Raw genomic sequence first — 20,236 nt, 5'->3', positions numbered from 1 at the left:
ATAATTATAACTTGTTAGGCTTCCGAATTCCCAGGCCCCCTAAAAGGGGTGAATATAGCCCTTATAAACCTGAGGACCAGCATCCAACAGCCTGCACCTTTGCCTGGGAAAACCCAAGACCTGCTGCCGTAGAAGCAGCTGTAAAAGCCCGCTTTGTGAGCACCCAAAACTGGTATTTTGTGAGGGAGTCCTCGCTTGCATTGGGGAATAAATATCCTTCTCCAGATCCCCCTGGCCAATGTACGGTCTGCCCCATACATATCTGGTTCGTCTGAGACCTTCACAATTGTATATGGGCACAACCCCCCCATCCACAGAGACATCTGATAGCTGGAGGGCACATCAAGACAGGTCTCACTTGGATCCAGCCATCACCTTACCTATCCTAAAAGCTCCAAAAAAAGCCCAGCATAAGGGTGTCGGAAGGCAGAGCTGGGGTCCCAATCCCGGGGAGCTGGATCCCGGAGAGTTGGGAGAAGAGTATTCGGATGGATGGCAGAGGGAAGGGGGAGGAACTTCCCCCCTTTGGAGCGAAGACGAAACAGAGGAACTGCCAGTGATAAGGTCGCTTAGCAACGGGGAGCCTGAGCCCTCCCTGGACATTCTCATGACTCCCCCTCTTTCAGGCTCAGAGCAAGAGGGGGAAGAGGGAGGGCTGCTCACAGCCGAAAAGCAGGAAGGCAGTTTACCATCAGCCCCTCCCCTATCCCCCATCCTGGAATCGGAAACTTCAGAAGAGGAGGGGGTGATGCTTCCCCCCTCACCGCGCATACGCAGACAGCTGAAAAGACAGGAGAGAAGGGGGGGAAGGCGGGCAGTACCTGAGGGGCAGTTAAGGAGGTGCGAAAGATTGCGCGCCTGTTTGGCCCCTTCTTAAAGAACAGGCGGGAAGAAGTCCCTTGCTCTGTCAACTTTCTCCCAATGCCGCAGGACCTGTATCCCTGTATTGCTTCATGAGAAAACGCAGTCTTTGTTTGGACATTACCCTAATAAAACACGAATTAACTACAATCGTTGGTCTGGTTCCTGAGTCACATCCTGGGCCTGACAGCTTGACAGAGCCACCTAAATCACCCTCAACGCTCTTTTCACTTGACTGGGACAAGATGTCAAAGGGAGCAGCGGGGGGGATGAACCCCACTTCTGAGACGGAAGAAGTGGAACTCCTGAGGACTAAGGTAGCTGATTTGCAGACGGATGTTCAAGCCCTGCTAGCAGCAGTCAAGGCGCTGAAGATGGATAATCAAACCTTGAAGGCCACGATAGACCAGATGCGAACAGCCCCTCCAGCTGCCGTAGTAAAGGTTCCCATTGGATTGCCCCCAAAATACGCGGGACAAAGTGATCAGTTGGCAACCTTCGTGGCTCAATGTGAGTTATATCTGGATGTCAGGCACACGGAATTTCCAGACGATGGGGCTAAAGTAGCTTTCATGATTAGCCTCCTGGAGGGAGAAGCTGCAAAATGGGTGACTCCATATCTCGTGAGAAAGGATACTGTCTTAGGAAGGTACAGAGGATTTATACAGGAGATGACCGAGAAGTTTCAAGACCCACAAAGGGCTGAAACAGTAGCACGGCAACTAGGCGCTCTGAAGCAAGCTAAAGGGACTGTTTCCGAGTACACTAACGCTTTTAAAATTCTGTCCCAGGAAACGGGTTACAATGACGCCGCCCTGATGTTTATGTACCGGAGTGGATTAAATGCTGAAATCCTGGATGAGTTGGCCAGGACCTCCCCCCCAGCTGACCTACCAGGGCTCATCCGGCTATGCCTACAGATAGATCACCGGATGGAAGGAAGGTGCCTGGAAAGGAAGCAGGAGGTCCCGAGATACTCAGCCTCGGCATCCCGCAACAAGACCCTTCCCACTACAGGGATGGCAGGTAATGCAACTGAGGGACAGGGAGGGGCTAGGCCAAGACTGTCGGAAGAAGAAAAGGAAAGACGACGCCGGGAACGTTTATGCTTTTATTGTTCAAAGCCGGGCCATGTGGCCAGAGACTGTGGACTGAAAGGGGGGAAAGCTGAGCCGTCGGGAAACTAGAACACCCAGTCCACGTGCAGGCCGGTGGACTGGGGGCAGCATTGTATAAAGGCCCCCCAACGATCCAGCCTCCCTCAAAGGGGGTGTTGGTCTTGCCTATTCGGATTACAACTTCCAGAGGAGTGGTGTTTAATTCCACTGCCTTAATTGACAGTGGAGCCTCCACAAATTTTATTGATGCAAAGTTAGTCAAGCGTCATGGAATTTCCCGGTGGAAACTGGACGCTCCCCTAGCTGTGGAGACTATCGATGGGAGACCCCTGAAGTCAGGAGGGGTGACACAAGCCACGGAGGAAGTGAAACTTCAAATCCCTGGGCACGAAGAGTTCATTTTGCTATACGTGTCAGATCTCTCGAACTTTGAGGTGATTCTGGGAATGCCCTGGCTAGCAAAGCATGAACCCACAATAAGTTGGAAGGAGGCGGTGGTGTGGTTCACCTCACAGTATTGCCAGGAGAACTGTCAACCTGAAGGAATCAAGAACACCTTAGCGGGGGCAGTGCAAGAGATCGAGCTGCCAAAGTATGAAGAATTCAAAGATGTGTTTGATGAAAAAGAGGCAGAGACTTCACCCCCCCACCGCCCTTACAACTGTGCGATTGATCTAGTGCCAGGAGCCAGCATCCCATCAGGGAGAATCTACTCTCTCACAGAGAATGAGAGGGAGGCCCTGAAGGAATTCCTGGATAAAAACCTGAGACGAGGATTCATACGCCCCTCACAATCCCCTGCTGGAGCGCCACTATTGTTTGTGAAAAAGAAGGGGGGGGACTCAGACCCTGTAACGACTATCGCGCATTGAACCAGATCACCATCCCCAACAGCTACCCGCTGCCCCTGATCTCAGAGTTGCTGGACCGACTGCGCTCTGCAAAAATCTTCACGAAGTTGGATTTGAGAGGAGCGTACAATCTGATCAGAATGAAGGAGGGAGATGAATGGAAAACAGGATTCTTGACCGCTTACGGACAGTATGAATACCTGGTCATGCCGTTTGGGCTTTGTGGAAGTCCAGGAATTTTTCAAAAATTCATGAACGACGTGTTTAGAGACTTGTTGGACACGTATGTAATCTGTTACTTAGATGATATCCTGGTGTTCTCAAAGAACCAGGAAGACCACGACCAGCATGTGAAGACGGTGTTGAAGAGACTGAGAGAAAATCACCTGTATGCTAAATTAGAGAAATGTGGATTTGACCTCAAGTCTCTAGACTTCCTTGGATATCGAATCTCAGCGGAAGGCGTGGAGATGGACCCAGGGAAAGTAAGCTGCATATTGGACTGGGGCCAACCTGTCACCAAAAAGGATGTACAACGGTTTTTGGGGTTTGCCAATTATTACAGAAAGTTCATTCCAGGGTTTTCCAAATTAACAGCTCCTCTGACTGACTGTTTAAGGGGGAAGAAGAAGTTTCAATGGACAGAGAACGCCACCGAGGCCTTTGAGGAGCTGAAGAGAAGGTTTGCTACTGAGCCCATTCTGCGCTTTGCTGATCCGAACCGCCCTTTCGTAGTGGAAGCAGATGCTTCAGATTTTGCCATCGGGGGGGTCCTGCTACAATTAGACCAAGAAGGGAAGGAGCTGCACCCCTGTGCGTACTTCTCTCGGAAGTTAAAGCCTGCAGAGAAGAACTACACAGTTTGGGAGAAGGAGCTGCTGGCCATCAAGGACTCTTTTGAAAACTGGAGACAATACCTAGAGGGGACCTCTCATCGAATTGAAGTGTGCTCCGACCACAAGAATCTTGAAAGCCTCCAAACAGCCAGAAAGCTGAACCAGAGACAGATAAGATGGTCCCAGTTCTTCACTAGGTTTAACTTCCAGATTACTTACCATGCCCAAGCCAAAAACCAGCGAGCGGATGCCTTATCCAGACAGCCACAATACAAAGAAAGTGAATCCGAGGACCAGCCTCAATACGTAATCCCGCCAGAGAAATTAACGTTGGGAGTATGCCAGCCTTCATAGGAAGAGGAACCCAAAAAGGCACAACAAGAAGATGCAGACATGCTAAAATATCAGCAGGAGACGGGACAAGGTCAAGACTCAGAAGTAACCTTTCACTGGAGAAATGGACTGTTATGGTTCAAAACCGCCAGATATGTGCCAGAAGGGGAATTAAGGCTCAGAATCCTACGCCAGTGTCATGATTCCATCACAGCGGGACACTTTGGGATTTACAAGACCATTCAGAACGTGGCCAAGGACTTCTGGTGGCCTAAAATGCGTCGGGATATTGAGAGTTATGTAAAGTCCTGCTCTGTCTGTCTGCGGACAAAAACACAAACAGGGACACCAGCAGGACTGTTACAACCGTTGCCTGTCCCACACGAACCCTGGAAGGACCTCTCCATGGATTTTATAACTGATCTACCCAAGTCCCAAGGAATGACAGCCATCTTAGTAGTGGTGGATCTACTTACCAAAATGGCACACTTTCTTCCTTGTGCAGGGGCCTTAGAGGCTAAAGAAACGGCCAAGTTATTCATCAAAGAAGTCTACCGGCTGCATGGATTGCCAAACAGCGTAGTCTCAGACCGAGGAACTCAGTTCACAGCCAAATTTTGGAGAGCAATGTGGAAACAGTTGCAGACGGAATTAAAACTCTCCTCCGCCCATCACCCCCAGACAGATGGGCAGACGGAACGCTTGAACGCCGTTTTGGAAAGATATTTACGAAGTTATGTGTCCTATCAACAGACTGACTGGGTATCATATTTGCATTTTGCAGAGTTCGCCTACAACAATTCTCTGCACTCCAGCACTCAACAAACCCCGTTCTTCGCTAATTATGGATTCCATCCTAAAGTCTTTCCAAGCAGCTCAGAAGGAATGCTGGTACCGGCAGCTGAGAACTTCCTTAAGGAATTGCAAGCGGCGCAACAGACACTGAAACAGCAGTTAAACGAAGCCAAAACAGAGTACAAGCGAGTTGCTGACCTGCACAGGAAGGAGCCCCCCCCCTTCAACCGGGAGACCAGGTATGGCTGTCCACCCGCTTCCTCCAGATGCCGGGCAAATGTAGAAAATTACAAGACAAGAGGGTGGGTCCTTTCGAAATAGAAACTCAAATCAATCCCGTGGCGTACCGACTGAAGCTGCCTGACACGTTTAAAATACATCCTGTGTTCCATCGATCCCTCTTAACGAAAGCCGCCCCTCCCAGTGAGTTACGGCCGGAGGAACCTCCCGGAGCTCCACTCCTGGTAAATGAGCAGCTTGAGTTTGAAGTTGAGGAGATCTTAGATTCCAGGATCAGACGCCACAAGCTGCAGTACTTGATTCACTGGAAAGGCTATGGGGTGGCTGACAGATCATGGGAAGATGCAGCTGATGTGCATGCTCCAGAATTGGTAAAACTTTTCCATCAACGTTTTCCCCACCGTCCCAAGCCAGACAAGGGAAGGGGGGCACAGCCTGGGAGGGGGGATGGTGTCGGAAGGCAGAGCTGGGGTCCCAATCCCGGGGAGCTGGATCCCGGAGAGTTGGGAGAAGAGTATTCGGATGGATGGCAGAGGGAATGGGGAGGAACTTCCCCCCTTTGGAGCGAAGACGAAACAGAGGAACTGCCAGTGATAAGGTCGCTTAGCAACGGGGAGCCTGAGCCCTCCCTGGACATTCTCACGCCTCCCCCTCTTTCAGGCTCAGAGCAAGAGGGGGAAGAGGGAGGGCTGCTCACAGCCGCAAAGCGGGGAGGCAGTTTACCATCAGCCCCTCCCCTATCCCCCATCCTGGAATCGGAAACTTCAGAAGAGGAGGGGGTGATGCTTCCCCCCTCACCGCGCATACGCAGACAGCTGAAAAGACAGGAGAGAAGGGGGGGAAGGCGGGCAGTACCTGAGGGGCAGTTAAGGAGGAGCGAAAGATTGCGCGCCCGTTTGGCCCCTTCTTAAAGAACAGGCGGGAAGAAGTCCCTTGCTCTGTCAACTTTCTCCCAATGCCGCAGGACCTGTATCCCTGTATTGCTTCATGAGAAAACGCAGTCTTTGTTTGGACATTACCCTAATAAAACACGAATTAACTACAATCGTTGGTCTGGTTCCTGAGTCACATCCTGGGCCTGACAAAGGGCTACTGGAAAGTCTGGCTTCATAGCCGGAGGAGCATACTGTATTCCCACTGGCTCACCATACCCAATAAAATGTCCAGTGAGAAAGGGCAACGGGGATAGGGAAAAAACCACCAGCCTAGCTATGAAGGAAAGTCCCACCAGCTTACCTTGAAGTACTTGGACTAACAGGCCCCTTCTCCTGCCATCCACTGGGAATTTCAGCAGGTGACACAACGAAAAGGCCATTCTGGCACATAGCTCTTGCCGGCCCAGAATTCCTGAATCGTCCTACCTGCTCTGTGGTAGCTGGCGGGCATGCTGGGGGCAATGGAATCTACAGGAATTCCAGCGCGCAGTTCACAATGATAGGCCATCTTTGCACAGCCCCTGCAGTCCTTTCAGCATTCCGATAGCTGGTGATCACACTACGGCAATGGATAGGCTTATGGCCATCTCCAACTGGGGCAGATCCTCCCTACTCCCAGCTGTCAAGGGAATCCCCAGGTACATAGCCATACTATAAGCTGTGACCTCAGGCATCCCAAAATCTGCCATACCCCTGAACAATCACACAGATAGTGTCCCACTACTTCTGGGTCCACATGTCTCCTGATTGCTCCCTCCCAGAAGAATCTGAAGCACTCCATGTAAGAAATATAGCAGTCCATAGGCAATGCTCTGCCGCATAAATGCATAAGGCACCTCTGCCACATGCGCGCACCATGTTAAATGAAGTGTAGCGCATGGTACCTAGACTATCAGATATGAACCCCTTACAGCCGAACCCCTTCAATAAGACTCGTGGTGAATCAGGTGTAATTTGCATCTTTACACTCTGTCCCTGGCAAATTACTGCCATAACGAAAACAGATCAAAGATTGTAGGCCATGAAGGCCAGCCTGGAGTTGGAGGCCGTGAAGGCCAGTCGGGAGTTGGAGTATGGGACTAGGAAACCAAAAGGAAAACACCATAACACAGACAAACCTTCCCTTAAACTGGGTAGCCAGCAAGCAAAGTTCGTAGTACCTTGAGTCTAACCAGGGACGGGCACATGTCCTTGAGCAGCTTATGCTGGGGGCTTCTTCTTACCCCTTTGAAGGGCTCTTGCCTCCTATCTCACTGTTACATATATCCTTCTGCAAAAGGGAAGGAAATCATTTATGAGTAGGTACACTTTACCAACTACTAGTTCATTGCAGCTAACCCAGTTCCCTTAAAGCAGAGACTTCAGGTAATTGTTATCAAAAATCCCAACAAAGAAAGGTTTTGTTATTGTTGTAAAGTCATCAGGAAAGGGTGAAGAGTCTGCCTGGATCTTAAAATGCAGCTTCTGTGTAAAAAACAGAGTCTAAGCTTCCATCAAGGCAGCCCCTGTTTCAGTAAAGTCCAAGATCCTGGAAATGAGGATAAGATCCTGATAAGTGATCCGTCTTTCCTCTTTATTCCTATCCACCCATCCAGCCACACTATCATCTGCGAGACCTGCAATTCCCTGCAGAAGTTTGCATGTCCTTCTGTAAATATAACAAATGCCATATGCTTTGTTTTTGATATGAGACCAAATTCAAATAAATGCGACTTCTGTCTCAGAGTTAACAAGGAATGTGTAACTGACACTTGTAAAAGGATCACTGTCACCTAAGTAGAGGTTGTGATTTAGACATTTCCCAGCAAACCCTGTCATCTGTGCACACCATTAGTATCCAAATATGAAAGGCCTAAAAGGCTCACCTGGCCCCTCAAAGGCCACATGTAATATAATAATAGAATTAACTACCACAACCTACTATATTCCTGGGCCTAGCAGGAAGTCAGAAGCCTAACCAAAGAGCTCCACCCCACCCCCTCAAAGCAACCACAATGTAATAAAATTAATAGAATAAAGTACCTTGAACCTAATATAGGCCCGAGTCAAGCAAAGGCTGCAAGCCTAACCAAAGAACCCTTCACAATGGCCAAGAGAGACTGCCAAGGCCTCACCCACATCCTTCAATGTCTTGTGCCCCCTACCTAGGCTGAACTCACACCCAGCCTTGGCAACCAAAGGGGGGTAAATAGGGCCTGTTGAGACTCGAAAGGCTTGTGCAGCCTCCTCTCCTGTAATTAGTTCTGAGCCTGCAGCCCACGGCTGTTGGGGAGATTTGAACCACGATCTCCTGGATTGCAGTCCAAACACCTCAACCACTATCAAAACCTATCCCATGCATATGGGGTGGTGGTGGTTTAAAATTGCTCAAAGGCCTGCATTTTATGAGGGGACCTTTCACACACACCTCTTTTCCTTGCTTGGTTGGCATGACTACTTAAATCCTCCCTGGCCTATAATAAGAATTATGAGAGCAATTATAATAATAATAATTATTATTATAAGCCACCAACCGCAGAAACGCCAGCACAAATACCAGTATTGTAAGCTACTAACTGTAGTAAGTCACTGTCTACAAGGTCTGATCCTTTTATTCAAAACCCTGCAGCTCTTTTGCTCTAATTTATTTTTAATTACTGATTTATTCCAATTATTTTATATTATATCGCTGCTCTTATACAATATTAAATGTGTGTGTGATCTTGTTTAACTGGCTAGCAATAGCCCTAAGGCAGTGCTGCTGGAGGACACTGAGTGCCTACCCTACCAGCCAAGGGGGAGGGGGTTTCCACAGCGTTCAGCCCAGCAAGCGCTTAATAAAAGGCCCGCTCTATTCGCCGCCACTCCTCCAGGCTCATGACCGCCTGCCTCCTTAAACTACCCCCACCGGGGAAAATAACTGAGGCCTAATAGGCCCACAAACATGGCCTAACTAGCCCATAAATGCTGCCTGTGCCGCTGCAAAACAAGTGCCTCCGAAATGGCGCTGACCACGCAGCCGCGCCAGAATGGCCGCTGCCGATCTTCTCCTTGCTCTGCATTGTCCCTCATCGTCCTTTGACGTCACGCTGGCAAAGAGGAAGGTAGGAGGGTCGGCTGGACTTAAATAAGCCCAGGAGCCCCGCCCCTCCACACTGCACATCGCACACACACAATAGGTGCGATGCGCGACATTGCCCCAAACAAAGATGGAGGCGGCAGCTTTGCCCCCATCTGCAACTATGCCCTGCTTGTCAGCTGCGCGGCGAGCGGGGCATCATTTCTACTGAATTCTGGTGAAACTAGTGGAATTTATAAAATTAATTCAGGATCTGGAACAGTTTTCAGTTCATTTGTATCTTTATTTCCTATCTATATTATATATGCACAGGACTGCACACTGTAAAGCAAAAACAACAATCTTGATGTGATTGTACAATGATCTCAATCATCCTTTTTAAAAATCAATGAGCATAAGGAGTACATGTGCATCAATAAGGTACTGCCGATAAAGAATCTTGATGCAGTCATATCTTTAATGTTTTATCAACGTGAAGATGCACATTGGGCAAAGCAAGGAGGGAAAGATAATTAACTAATTTAAAGCAGCACCAAACTGTGTACATAGTCACCAGTGCACATTTTTTAAAATAGTGGAAGTTTCAAAATGTATCAGTTGCATTTCAGAAACAAGAACACATTATTTGGATGTACAAGAACTGGGGAGAAATTCGAATCAGGAGATTTTTGGAAGAATTGTTTCTCTAAATTCAAGTCTTAGACTAGCTCCAAACTGTTTCTCTGCCCCTTCATGAATTCAACTTGTACACATAAATACACACACATAAAAATAACAGTAATAGTTATAATGCCACATGATCTTCAGTTTGTTTCTACAAGACAGAGAGCATTTAGTATGCCAAGGTTGCAGAGCTCCTTACAGATCTTGCCTGTTATTATTATTATGCAAGCAGTGTGAGTACTTTGCTTCAGACTCTTGTGTTTATACAGGCCACTGGTTTATGCTGTTTTACGGAAGTGTTACATTCACTGCCTAGATACATTGAGCTGTACCCAACAAAGTGCTTTTGTTGGTGCAAGGATTTCTGATTGTGCAACAGAATTTCTCCTCCCTCTGCCTGCACAGTGTGCATACCCATTAAGCACAGTAAATCTGCTCTGGAAGGTGTGGGGAAAGAACATAGAGGGAAAGTTCTGTTGCACAGCCAAAGGTCCTTGTGCTAGCAGAAGCACTTGGTTGGACACTGCACTTTTTTATTGTATGGTATATAAGTCTCTTCATACATAATATTTTAAAAAATGTTGCTAATTATTTCATTTTGTTTTAAAAAGTTGCTAATTATTTCTTCTTCTTTTGCGAACATTTGTCCCTCGAACCAGACTGAAAAAATATAGTGATATAATTGGCTTGTAGGTTTCCCATAAAAAATGTAGAAAATGTTTTGGTTTTGTGGGCAAAATATTTCTAGTATTCAAAATATAATTGACATGAGCTGTCTTTTGAAGGGCAAGCTTGTGGATTTACTAGAAGGGCAAAAATGTTGGCATATGTTAATTAAAATGATGCAAGGCATTATTCCCCATTTCAAATCACAGATGAAGCAGGATAGAGAAGCTGATGATTATACCTCCAAAATTCAAAACTAGATTTCATAATAAAAGTGGTAGCAATAGATATTTTATGCCATGGCACAGCTCCTGACATTTAAAATCTTGCAGTAAATGTAAAATTAATAGCAATGTCATCAAGTTTCCAATGAAAGTGTTAATTGGGACTTCCTGTAATCTATTTCTTTCTTTCCTCCCCCTTTTCCCTTACACTCACTTTTTTCATGTAAGAATGAGAATACTAAGTTATTAGTATGGCAAACGTCAGTGAAGATATACTTGCAGAATATCATGTTTCATGCCATGCCATGGTAACATTCCTAAACTGGAAAAGGGTATCGGTTATAGTAAAAAAATGATCTGATTCATTTCATTGTTGCCTTCATTCATTATGGTCACCGTAAAATGCCATAAAATAAAGTAAGGATTGACATTCTATAGTATTTTAGGCTCTTGTGTGTTATTATAAAGACTGTGTTTAATCCAAATACATAATATTTTCTTGCTTCCCATAGTTAATAATCACTCTGTATGCTTATAGGGTAAAGAAAAGGGCTCCACAAGAGTCCATGCCTTGAACAACGTCAATAAAGCACTACAAGTCCTGCAGAAAAATAATGTAAGTAAATAGTTGCATGGGTTCATAATAGATGCAGAGAGATCAAGAGAACTCAGTGAACAGAAATCTCAAAACTCACAATAAATAAGATCTAATATGAACCCTTGGGATGTGGGAGACCAAAGTGCATGTCCCATTTCTGCTATCGGTTCAATAAGTATCCTTATTGAAGAAGCTACTGGGCTAGATCCTGACTTGAAGTCAAAAGTGTTTTGCTGGTGCTGGAGGAAGGTGACAGAGTGGCACCTCCTTGCCCATGCAGTCACTTTTGCCTCCTGGAAAGCTACTATGAGGGAGTTGGGAGATCCTCTGAAACAACATGGATGATGGCATGGGCAGGGCTTCAGGGGGAAGGAAAATTCTCCCTAGTGCCTTTCTCTCTTCTTCCAGTGGCAATGCTGGGTTGGATCACAGTTCCATGTGGGAATGGAATGAGCCCTTGGGGAAAGCAGCAAGTCTGGATTCAACCAATTTACTAAGCCTTAGTTACCATCTGTAAAAGTGTAAAAAAACGGTAAAGGTAAAGGTGTCCCCGCACTTATAGTGCGAGCCATTCCCGACTCTTAGGGTGACGATGTTTACTAGGCAGACCGTGGTTTTTTTATATGGGGTGGGATTGCCAGTTCCTTCCCCGGTCTTTCTTTACCCCCCAGCATATGCCGGGTACTCATTTTACCGACCACAGATGGATGGAAAGCTGAGTGGACCTCGACCCCTTTTACCGGAGATTCGACTTCCTCCTCCTGTTGGAATCGAACTCCGGCTGTGAGCAGAGCTTCAGCTGCGTTACCGCCGCTTACCACTCTGCGCCACGGCGGGTCTTTTCTGTAAAAGTGTACTGTCTGTAAAAGCCATAAAATGTGTTCTTTCCCTCAGAAGAAATAATTTTACTGAAATGTCCATACGTACTGGTGAGAGTATAAAAGAAAAGGTGTTCAAACCTAATTGCATATTTGAAGGGTTTCCTTGCCAATGTTCAATACATGATGTTTGACTCTGAGTGAATATTTTTAAACATCTTCCTCTTACCACCATCTTCTTTGATTAGCCCTTTCCCTCCAGCAGATATCTAATTATGATATCTTGCCTGAGTATGAATACAAAGACATGATAACTTCCACTTAGAGGCTGTTGTGGACAACAGCAATGCATTGCCGGCAGCACATTGCTTTGGATATCTAAAGTGTACACTCTTTTGTTCAGTTTCTGAATTCAGATGGAATATAGATTTTTTGCTTTTTGACAATGTAAAGAAAAGCCTGAGAAGGGACTTAAAGGGGGAGACAGGAGAGGCTTGACTCATAAAGAGGAAGGAGTCTCTTTTGGGAACATGTATATCACATGGGCACAGACAGGGCTGGTCTTATGACTGTGCAGAGTGAAATGCCTGCCTCAGGTGGTGGAACTGGGGGGAGGGGCGGAAATTAATATATTTTATGATATAATGTTGCATACTTGCTGAGTTTTCCTAAAACGACCTGAATTATTTGTTTTGTGTCAGATAATTATTTGCCCAATTTATCAAATGCATTCTTGATGGTTTAGTTGCCACTAAAAGCTGAATGGTAGATAATATGCAAACAAAACAACATAGCCCTAATTTGATATATTTATACCATGTGTTGATTTTAACATATTTGCTTATATTTTATTTAGCAGCTATTTATTTTGTCCATTGCTCTGGGAATGTAAACTAATTTAGCTTCTATTTCAATATGTTTATTATTTTTGCACAGTTTGCATAATTTTATCTAAATGTTTTTGCTTTGCTATGATAGGTAGATCTGGTGAATATTGGCAGCACAGATATTGTGGATGGCAATCATAAACTGACCCTTGGATTGATCTGGAATATAATTCTCCACTGGCAGGTGAGAGACAGTCATTCACAGAATATTTTTAGGATATATCCCTAATCAACAAAGGACATACCTGCTGTTTACATTTATGGTAGAATTAGAGAAGACAACAGCTTTGACTCCATCCTAGCATTTCAATCCTAGCATGGATGTCAGGGCAGTGTAGTGAGTTTTACCCCATTTTCTGAGGTCTCAGATGTGAACCAAGAGGAAGATGAAGGTGAGTCAGCTCATCTGTTGGGCGTTGATTGTGCCTCAGCCTCCCTCAAAAGCACCAAATCATGGCTGATTTTCTCCCATCCCACAAGCAGGGACAAGCGCATGGATCTGGGCATCTACCTGAACACCTCCCCACTAGAGAAGGGCTGCTGGAAAGCTCCCTGGGTGCTGAATAAAGGGCCCAGTGGCTACTTAGACCTAGCTGTGTGTGAGGAGGGGAAATCGTTGTTTGTTGGCTGTTTGTTTGAATGTGGGGCCTTAAGTGAGTGTGAAGAGATTGTCTTTCAGCTTTTCAGTGATGCTGATCTTCTGAAGAATCTATGGCAGGTGTGGGGGCCCTGTGGTCCTCCTGACATTGTTGGACTCTGACTCCCATCTGCCCCAGCCATCATGGCCAGTGGTCAGGAATTATGGGAGTTGTAGTATGCCTTCTACGTTAAATTTTACCTTTGTAGTCCTGTTTAGTACCACTCTCTCTCTATATGTATATATTTGTGTATATATATATATTGTATTTTATGTATTTTAATTTATTTTAATGTTTTTGTGGTTTTATTGTTTACTATTTTATTATGTATGTGTTTGATTTTATTTTTGTAAGCCACCCTGAGTGCCCTATTACAGGGTAGAAGGGCGGGATAGAAATATTTTTAATAATAATAATAATAATAATAAATGTTGTTAACAATCCAGAAGAGTCAGAGTTGGTTTGATTTACCACAGTGCACTGTGCTTATCCTCTTGCATATTTAAAGAAAGAAATAAGAAAATGATAGCAAGGAGAGCAATGGTCTCTTCTATTTGGTCCCATAAGAAGCTCAGTTTGACTTGTAGGAGGAAAATGATTTGCCTTTGATAAATACTCAGCTACTGATCAAACCTCTGTCTTGTACCACAGGTCAAAAATGTAATGAAAAACATCATGGCTGGACTGCAACAGACAAACAGTGAAAAGATCTTGCTGAGCTGGGTTCGTCAATCAACTCAGAATTATCCACAGGTCAATGTTATTAATTTCACCAGTAGCTGGTCTGATGGTTTGGCTTTCAATGCACTCATCCACAGTCACAGGTAGGAGAAATACATTTTGCTGTCATTGCATGAACTGGAAATACTTTATTAGAATCATCTTGCTGGATCAAGCCAAAGTTCATCTAGGCCAGAATATTTTATTCTATCAATGGGGAGCCAGAGGTCTCTGAGAAATGTACAAACAAGGGACGGAGTAGGCAGGATGCACCATCTCCTGTTACTTGTATTTGTAGAGGAACCACAGACCTGAACGTTCAAGATCTGAACAGGGTGGTTCATGACAGATGCTCTTGGAGGTCACTGATTCATAGGGTCGCCATAAGTTGTAATCGACTTGAAGGCACATAACAACAACAACAACACAAAATTCAATTTAGTTATCATGCCTTATTGCCACTAACAACAGAAATATATTAATTTGCCTAATTGTTTCTAAAGGTTTAGAAAGTTGTGGCAATTGCCATATCTTGTGATAATAAATGTTGCAAGATAATAATGGTCTAAAAATTACTTCCTTTTTTAATCTGTTGTCATGGATGATCTCTAGTGTTACCACAGATCTAAGTCTTACAGAAATATTTGTCATAATTGACTCTTTTTTATGATAGGGATGTGGAACCTGTGGCCCTTCATGTGGTGGACTTCAACTCCTATCAGCCCAAGCCTGCATGGCCAATGGTCATGAATGTTGGGATCTGGAGGGCCACAAGCTCCCCATCCCCACTTTATGCCAATCATAATATTATACAGCTCTATTGTATCCCTGCTTGGTATTCTTTTGCCGCTAAGCTAAAGGAACTTCACATCTTTGGTCCTTGTTCAGTGACCTGCTCAATAAACAGTCACAGTAGATCCTATTATTATATGCATGAAAAGACTTTTATTTTATTGCTTCATGCACCATGCTTTGAAGCAGGTATAGTTAGATGGTCTTTTTCTAAAAACAGACCTAAAGAGTGTATTCCCTGACCAATCAGTAGATACAAAAGAGTAAATAGAGTCAAGGTACTAAATGTACTTTTGTAACAAAGATATGAAATGTTGTTTTTTTTTTAAATAATTTTTATTCAAATTTTTCCAAAAACAAACAAAACAAAGTCAAAAAAACATAACAATACATCAACAAAAAATGAAAATAAAATAGTTGACTTCCGATTTGTCGCAGATCAGCTATAAGTATATAATATACATCAAACCTGTCCCTTAATGTATACATACAGAGTCCCTTTTCTCCGTAGGCTGTCTTAATTAATCGTCAAATCCCAGTATCATCATTTTATTTTGATCTTTCAACAAAAAGTCTAAGAGAGGCTTCCATTCCTTAAGAAATGTATCTGTCGATTTTTCTCTAAGTAAACATGTCAATTTGTCCATTTCTACTAAATCCATTAATTTCAATAGCCATTCTTCCATTGTTGGTATTGATTCCATTTTCCACTTTTGTGCGTATAATAATCTTGCTGCCGTAATCATATATAATATTATTCTTCCATATTTCTTTTCTATTTGTTTATCCATAAAACCCAATAAAAAAAATTCTGGTTTTGACTGAATATTTATCTTTAGAATTTTTTGCATCTTCCTACCTATCTGTGCCCAAAATGATTTTGCCTTTTTACATAACCACCACATATGATAAAATGATCCTTCTTGTTGTTTACATTTCCAACAAACATTAGAAACATTACTATACATTTTTGACAACTTTTCTGGAGTCATGTACCAACGGTACATCATTTTATAAAAATTTTCTTTAAGATTATAGCATAGTGTAAATTTCAAACCTTTTTTCCACATATTTTCCCATTGATCCATTTGTATGTTATGACCAAAATTTTTTGCCCACTTTACCATACACTCTTTTACTTGTTCTTCCTCCATATCCATTTTCAATAAGAGTTTATACATTTTCGCAATTATATTTTCATCATTTGTACACAATCCTATTTCAAAATCAGATTTACTTATTTCAAACCCATACATTTTCTTGTCCATTTTATATCTTTCTAACAATTGTAAATAGGCAAACCATTGAAAACTATATCCTTCCTTTGTCAGTTGTTCTCTCTCTTTCATTGTATATTCTCCATGTACATTTTCTAATAGTTCTTGATAAGTTAACCATTTCTCTTTTCCAGTCATTTCTCTTCTATAAAACGCTTCTTGACTTGAGACACATAATGGTATTTTCGAATAAAACCTTGGTTTGTATCTATTCCATATTTTCAACAGAGGACGTCTTATAAAATGATTGTTAAAGTCTACATTTACTTTTACTTTGTCATACCATAGATATCCATGCCATCCCCACTTCAAATTATGGCCCTCCAAATCCAATAGTCTTTTATTCCTCAATAAAATCCATTCCTTTATCCAGACTAAACAGCAGGCAGCAAAATAAAGTCTCAGATTTGGTAATCCCAGTCCTCCTCTTTCTTTGGCATCTTGTAGTAGTTTAAATTTAACTCTTGGTTTTTTTCCTTGCCATACAAATTTAGAGATATCTTTTTGCCATTGTTTAAAAGGTAAATCAGAGGATATTACAGGTATTGTTTGAAACAAAAACATCATTCTCTGTAATACATTCATTTTTATCACAGATATTCTACCCATTAATGACAGTTGTAGTTTATCCCATCTTAGCAAGTCTTTCTTAATCTCTGTCCATAATTTTTCATAATTATTATGAAACAACTTTGAATTTTTATTTGTCATAATGATACCTAAATATTTCAACTTTTTCTCTATTGTAAAATCTGTCTTGTCCATTAACTCTTTCTGTTCCCTTAAAGTTAAATTTTTCACCAACATCTTTGTTTTTTGATTGTTGATCTTAAATCCTGCTAACGGTCCAAATTCTTTTAATTTGTCCATCAATACATTAATTCCTTCCAAAGGATTTTCTAATACAATTATCAAATCATCAGCAAATGCTCTCAATTTATATTCTTCTTTTTTTATCTTTAATCCCGAAATTCTTTTATCTTGCCTTATATCTCTAAGCAACACTTCTAAGACCAGAATAAATAAAAGGGGAGATAAAGGACATCCCTGTCTTGTACCCTTTTGTATTTCACATGAATCCGTTAAATCTCCGTTAACAATTATCTGAGCCTTCTGAGATGTATAAATCGATTTAATCCATTTTATAAAATTGTCTCCAAAATCCATTTGCTCCAAAACCTGGAACATAAATTTCCAATTCAAATTATCAAATGCTTTTTCAGCATCTAAAAAAATCAAAGCTGCTTGTTTATCATTTCGTTGTTCTAAATATTCCAAGACATTCAAGACATTCCTGACGTTGTCACGTAATTGTCTTTTAGGTAAAAACCCTGATTGATCTTCCTGAATAAATTGTTGCAATATTATTTTCAATCTTTCTGCCAAGATCATTGTAAAAATTTTATAGTCATTATTCAATAGAGATATTGGTCGATAATTTTTTGTTTTAGTTAAATCTTGCTCCTCTTTAGGTATTAATGTTATATTAGCATTTTTCCAACTATCCGGTATCTTTCCCTCTTGCAGAATAAGATTCATTGTAGACTGTAAAGGTAGTAAGAGTTCTTCCTCCAAACATTTATAATACATTGCAGATAACCCATCTGGTCCCGGTGCCTTTCCTAATTTAATTTTGTTTATAGCTTCAGATATCTCTCTTGACGTAATAGGACCATTAATAGCTTGTCTCTGAAAGTCTGTAATTTTAGGCAAATTCTGTTTAGATATATACTCTTCTATTTTTTCAGATGGAATTTCCTGACATTTATACAATGTTGAATAATATTGATGAAAAATCTTTTTAATTTTTACATTATCTGTCAACGTCTCATCTCCTTCTTGTATCTTTAAAATGATATTTTTTTGACGTTCTTTTCTTAATTTATATGCTAACCATTTCCCAGGTTTATTTGCAAATTCAAAAGTCCTTTGTTTAGCAAAATTTAGTTTTCTTTCAATTTCTCTAACTGTCAGCATTGATACTTGCTTCTGTAACATTTTGATTTGATTTACAATAGAAACTTTAGTTGGATTCTTTTTCAATTCTTCCTCTTTTTGTTTTATTTCTTCCAAAATTAATTGCATTTTCTGTTGTTTCTTTTTTTTTAATTCAGAGTTACATTTAATAAGATATCCCCTCATAAATGCCTTACTTGTATCCCAAACGATATTTTCACTTGTTCCTTTATGTAAATTATGTTCAAAAAACTCTTTTAATTTCTTCTTACACTCTTGTACTACTTTGTCATTCTGTAATAAAGATTAATTTAGTCTCCATCTAAATCCAAGATTTTTCTTTTTTAAAGTTAATATCACAGGGTTATGATCCGAAAAAGTTTTTGGTAATATATCCATTTTAAAAGTGTCCTTCACTAAAATTTTAGACATCCAAATCATATCAATCCTCGAGAATGTTTTGTGTCTTTCTGAAAAATAAGTAAATTCCTTTGCATTATCATTTATATATCTCCAGGTATCCACCAATTCTAAATGTTCCATCAGTTCAAAGCAAATCTTCGGTAATTTACCCTGTGTCTCTTTGATATTTTTTTCAGAAAGCCTATCAATTTTTGGTGAGATTACCCCATTCCAATCACCCATAACGCACCAATGGTCATATGAAAACTCTGACAATTTTTCCATAAGTCCTGTGTAAAACCTTGTTTTATCTTCATTGGGGGCATAGATACCCACTATCAAAATGTTTGTACCCTGTAGAGTAATTTCGACCCCCACAAATCTACCACTATCATCCAGTAATACCAATTTAGGAAGCAATTGTGGGTTATTGTAGAGAACAACTCCATTTTTTTTTTTGGTCCAGCCGAAATAAATTCTTCACCCAAATTTTTACAAATCAAATATTTGGAATCTTTCTTCTTAATATGAGTTTCTTGTAAACAAATTATATCCAATTTTAATTTTTTCAAATAATGAAACACTTTCTTTCTCTTCTGCGCCGTATTGGCTCCATTTATATTCCAAGTTAGATATTTGTAATCCATCTTTAAGCGTGTATTTTAAAATGTGCCTGATGCTCCTTTTAATCCATCATCTTCCTTCCCTTCCTCTGCTTGTTGACTTTGTTCCCCAGGAATTATATCCATATCTTTGAGTTTATCTTCATCCATATCTTTTGAAGCTTTTCTCAAGAAGTCCCTTGCTTTTTGAACAGTATTCAATCTATATTTCTGTTGTCTGAATGTAAAGATCACTCCTTCTGGAACATCCCATCTAAATTGAATTTTGCGTTGCTTAAGTTTCTCTGTAAGGAAAGCATATTCTTTTCTCTTACGTAAAAGTCTAATAGGAAATTCTTTCATCACCAGTATTTCCTTACCATCAATTTTAAAGGTATTTTTAAAGTGTTGCTGTAATACCATATCTCTGGTCGTCTTCTTTATAAAATGAACAAGCACATCTCTTGGAATTTTATTCATTGTTGCATATCTGGAATTAATTCTATACACTTTGTCTATTTCAAATTCCATCCGATCTTCATTCAAATCCAGAAATTTTACTAGAGCATTAACAATTTTATCTCTGATGTCTTCACCTGTTTCCTCAGGAATTGCACGGAATCTCAAACAATGTTCTTTATTTCTTATTTCAATCACAGCCATATAGTCCAAGTTTTTTTCTAATTCCAGATTTAATATATCTGTTCTATTCTCCAAGATTTGTACCTTTTCTTTAGTGTTTTTTGCATCCACCTTTATTTGCCCAATTGTCCCTTTAATCTCATCCACTTGTGTTTTAATATATTTTTTTATATCTGTCAATTCAGTTTTCATATCCTGTTTTATATCATTAATCCCTTCCATTATTGTTTGAAACATATCTGGGGGTATAGCCCCTTCCTGTGGATCAGTAGAACCTCTTCGCTCCCGGGCCTTAGTTGCTTTTTTAGTTGTCATTTTCAAGAG

The 20,236-nt window shown here is 41.6% G+C and overlaps 1 protein-coding gene across 12 annotated transcripts in view; it reads left to right on the top strand.

Annotated features, from left to right (window-relative positions):
* The window catches only part of DMD (dystrophin), a 2,032,119-nt gene that overhangs the window by 566,097 nt on the left and 1,445,786 nt on the right, over window positions 1-20,236 (top strand). For all 12 annotated transcript variants that reach the window (XM_061627388.1, XM_061627390.1, XM_061627384.1 and 9 more), the window contains exons 4-6: window positions 11,119-11,196; window positions 12,975-13,067; window positions 14,173-14,345. In XM_061627388.1, the coding sequence (XP_061483372.1) occupies window positions 11,119-11,196; window positions 12,975-13,067; window positions 14,173-14,345 (344 nt within the window). The remainder of the gene's footprint in view (window positions 1-11,118; window positions 11,197-12,974; window positions 13,068-14,172; window positions 14,346-20,236) is intronic.

This window comes from Rhineura floridana, chromosome 5, assembly GCF_030035675.1.
Source record: "Rhineura floridana isolate rRhiFlo1 chromosome 5, rRhiFlo1.hap2, whole genome shotgun sequence".
NCBI classification, from domain to species: Eukaryota; Metazoa; Chordata; class Lepidosauria; order Squamata; family Rhineuridae; genus Rhineura; species Rhineura floridana.
The sequence above is the reverse complement of the archived record's forward strand: the minus strand, read 5'-3'. Positions and strand labels throughout refer to the sequence as shown.